Source organism: Bison bison, unplaced genomic scaffold, assembly GCF_000754665.1.
Source record: "Bison bison bison isolate TAMUID 2011002044 unplaced genomic scaffold, Bison_UMD1.0 scf7180017864388, whole genome shotgun sequence".
NCBI classification, from domain to species: Eukaryota; Metazoa; Chordata; class Mammalia; order Artiodactyla; family Bovidae; genus Bison; species Bison bison.
In genome coordinates this window covers 2,472,307-2,474,687 of record NW_011494960.1, presented here as the reverse complement: position 1 = coordinate 2,474,687, position 2,381 = coordinate 2,472,307, and the positions used below count along the sequence as shown (strand labels likewise).

Sequence of the window (2,381 nt, the reverse complement as noted above, 5' to 3'; positions counted from 1 at the left end):
AGGGAGAGGGCAATGGCACCCCACTCCAGTACTCTTGCCTGGAGGATCCCATGGACGGAGGAGCCTGGTGGGCTGCCGTCTATGGGGTCACACAGAGTCGGACACGACTGAGCGACTTCACATTCCCTTTTCACTTTCATGCATTGGAGAAGAAAATGGCAACCCACTCCAGTGTTCTTGCCTGGAGAATCCCAGGGACGGGGGAGACTGGTGGGCTGCTATCTCTGGGGTCACACAGAGTCGGACACGACTGAAGCAACTTAGCAGCAGCAGCGGCAGCTCACTGTTAATCCAGTACCTTTTGGTGTGCCCCACACTTACTCAAATTTTATCAAGTTTCAAGAAAAGTGTGAGATACTGACTCTGTCCATGGAGCATATTGGTCTTAGAATCCTGCTATCTGATAGACTCTCCAGTTTATTTGGAGAAAGACAGTTGTATTGTACCCATTGTTTGATATAAAATATGAGCTATGAACTGGAATAAGTAAGTTCTATATTCCTGAAGGCTTCCAGCAAAGGATGAATGATAACTTCCTAGAGGTACAGCAGAAAGGGCTCCCCACATGGGTGTAGAATTAGACCAGCTCAGTGATTTCCAAATCTGGCTTGCAACCAGATCACATGAAGAAAATAACAACTTCCAGCCCTAACACAGATAGGAAGATTTGGAATTTTCTAAGAATAAGGCCCAGAAACGTGTGTGTGTGTGTGTGTGTGTGTGTGTTTTAACGTATTTCACAGCTGAATCTACTAGCTTCCCTTAGTAGCTCTGTCGGTAAAGAATCTGCCTGCAATGCAGGAGACCTGGGTTTGATTCCTGGGTGGGGCAGATCCCCTGGAGAAGGAAATGGCAACCCACTTCGGTATTCTTGCCCAGAGAATCCCCATGGACAGAGGAACCTGGCAGGCACAGTCCATGGGGTCTCAAGAGTCAGACACGACTTAGCGACTAAATTATCACCACCACCACTGTGATCATGCTTGAAACTTGGACCTGAATATCCTTTTGTATCATTTAATATCTGTTCCAGTGCAAATCTTCAGATTCTCACCTTCTGGTTTGAGATTTCTTTTGTTGCAGAAGTCCATCTTTCATCATTCATTTATTTTTTCTCCTTTTTCTTCCTGCTAGTGTGATCCTGCAGGCTGCCTAGTAGAACTGACAACCCAGTTGACCATCATAATGACTGGGAAACAAATCTTTGGAAACATTAAAGAGGCCATTTATCCGTATGTATGATTTACAAGTTTTGTCTTGATTTAAGTAACCATGAGAGATTTCCTCTGAAAGAAGGTGGAATTCTTTGATTATCATGGTGCCTTTGTTAGCTAATGTCTAAGTCAACAGCAACAACAAAAAATTCACTTTAACAAAATATTTATTTAACTGGAGGATATTTATAATATTGTGGTGGTTTTTGCCACACATCAACATGAATCAGCCACAGGTGCACATGTTTCCCCCTATCCTGAAATCCCCTTCCACCTCCCTCCCCACCCGATCCCTCTGGATTGTCCCGGAGCATTGGCTTTGAGTGCCCTGCTTCTTGCATTGAATTTGTACTGGTCATCTATTTTACATGGGGTAATATACATGTTAAGTGCTATTCCACTTTTAATCAACAGTCAAATGTATATAAAGGTAATACAGACTTTTAAATATGCATCTCTGTTTGCTTGAGTGTAGTTTAGGGAAAGATAATTATCCCTGTCTCCTGTGAATATTTCACTGGGGAATCTAAATGTTATATGCCCTGTAAATTATTCTATAGTTGCATTTTATTTCTCAAAATTACTGGAAGTCAAACTCTTTGAAGATATCTGTGTGTCGTGGACACATCTGTTACTGAACCAAACTCAGGTCCAATTGCCTGCCCACAGTAAGTCAATCTACCGACACCGGATTGTGGTAAAGGAAAGTGTAGTGTCTATTGTTCAGGTCAGTTCAGTTGCTCAGTCATGTCCAACTCTTGCAATCCCATGAACCACAGCATGGCAGGCCTCCCGCTCCATCACCAACTCCCGGAGTTCACTAAAACTCACGTCCATCAAGTCAGAGATGCCATCCAGCCATCTCATCCTCTGTTGTCCCCTTCTCCTCCTGCCCCCAATCCCTCCCAGCATCAGACTCTTTTCCACTGAGTCAACTCTTCGCATGAGGTGGCCAAAGTATTGGAGTTTCAGCTTCAGCATCAGTCCTTCCAATGAACACCCAGGGCTGATCTCCTTTAGGATGGACTGTTTGGATCTCCTTGCAGTCCAAGGGACTCTCAAGAGTCTTATCCAACACCACAGTTCAAAGGCATCAATTCTTCAGCGCTCAGCTTTCTTCACAGTCCAACTCTCACATTCATACATGACCACGGAAAAAACATAGCC

General features: G+C 44.1%; 1 protein-coding gene across 1 annotated transcript in view; it reads left to right on the top strand.

Moving 5' to 3' along the window:
• Positions 1-2,381, top strand: part of ANO5 (anoctamin 5) — an 86,286-nt gene that overhangs the window by 67,573 nt on the left and 16,332 nt on the right. The window contains exon 17 of the mRNA XM_010858408.1: positions 1,135-1,232. Within this exon, the coding sequence (XP_010856710.1) occupies positions 1,135-1,232 (98 nt within the window). The remainder of the gene's footprint in view (positions 1-1,134; positions 1,233-2,381) is intronic.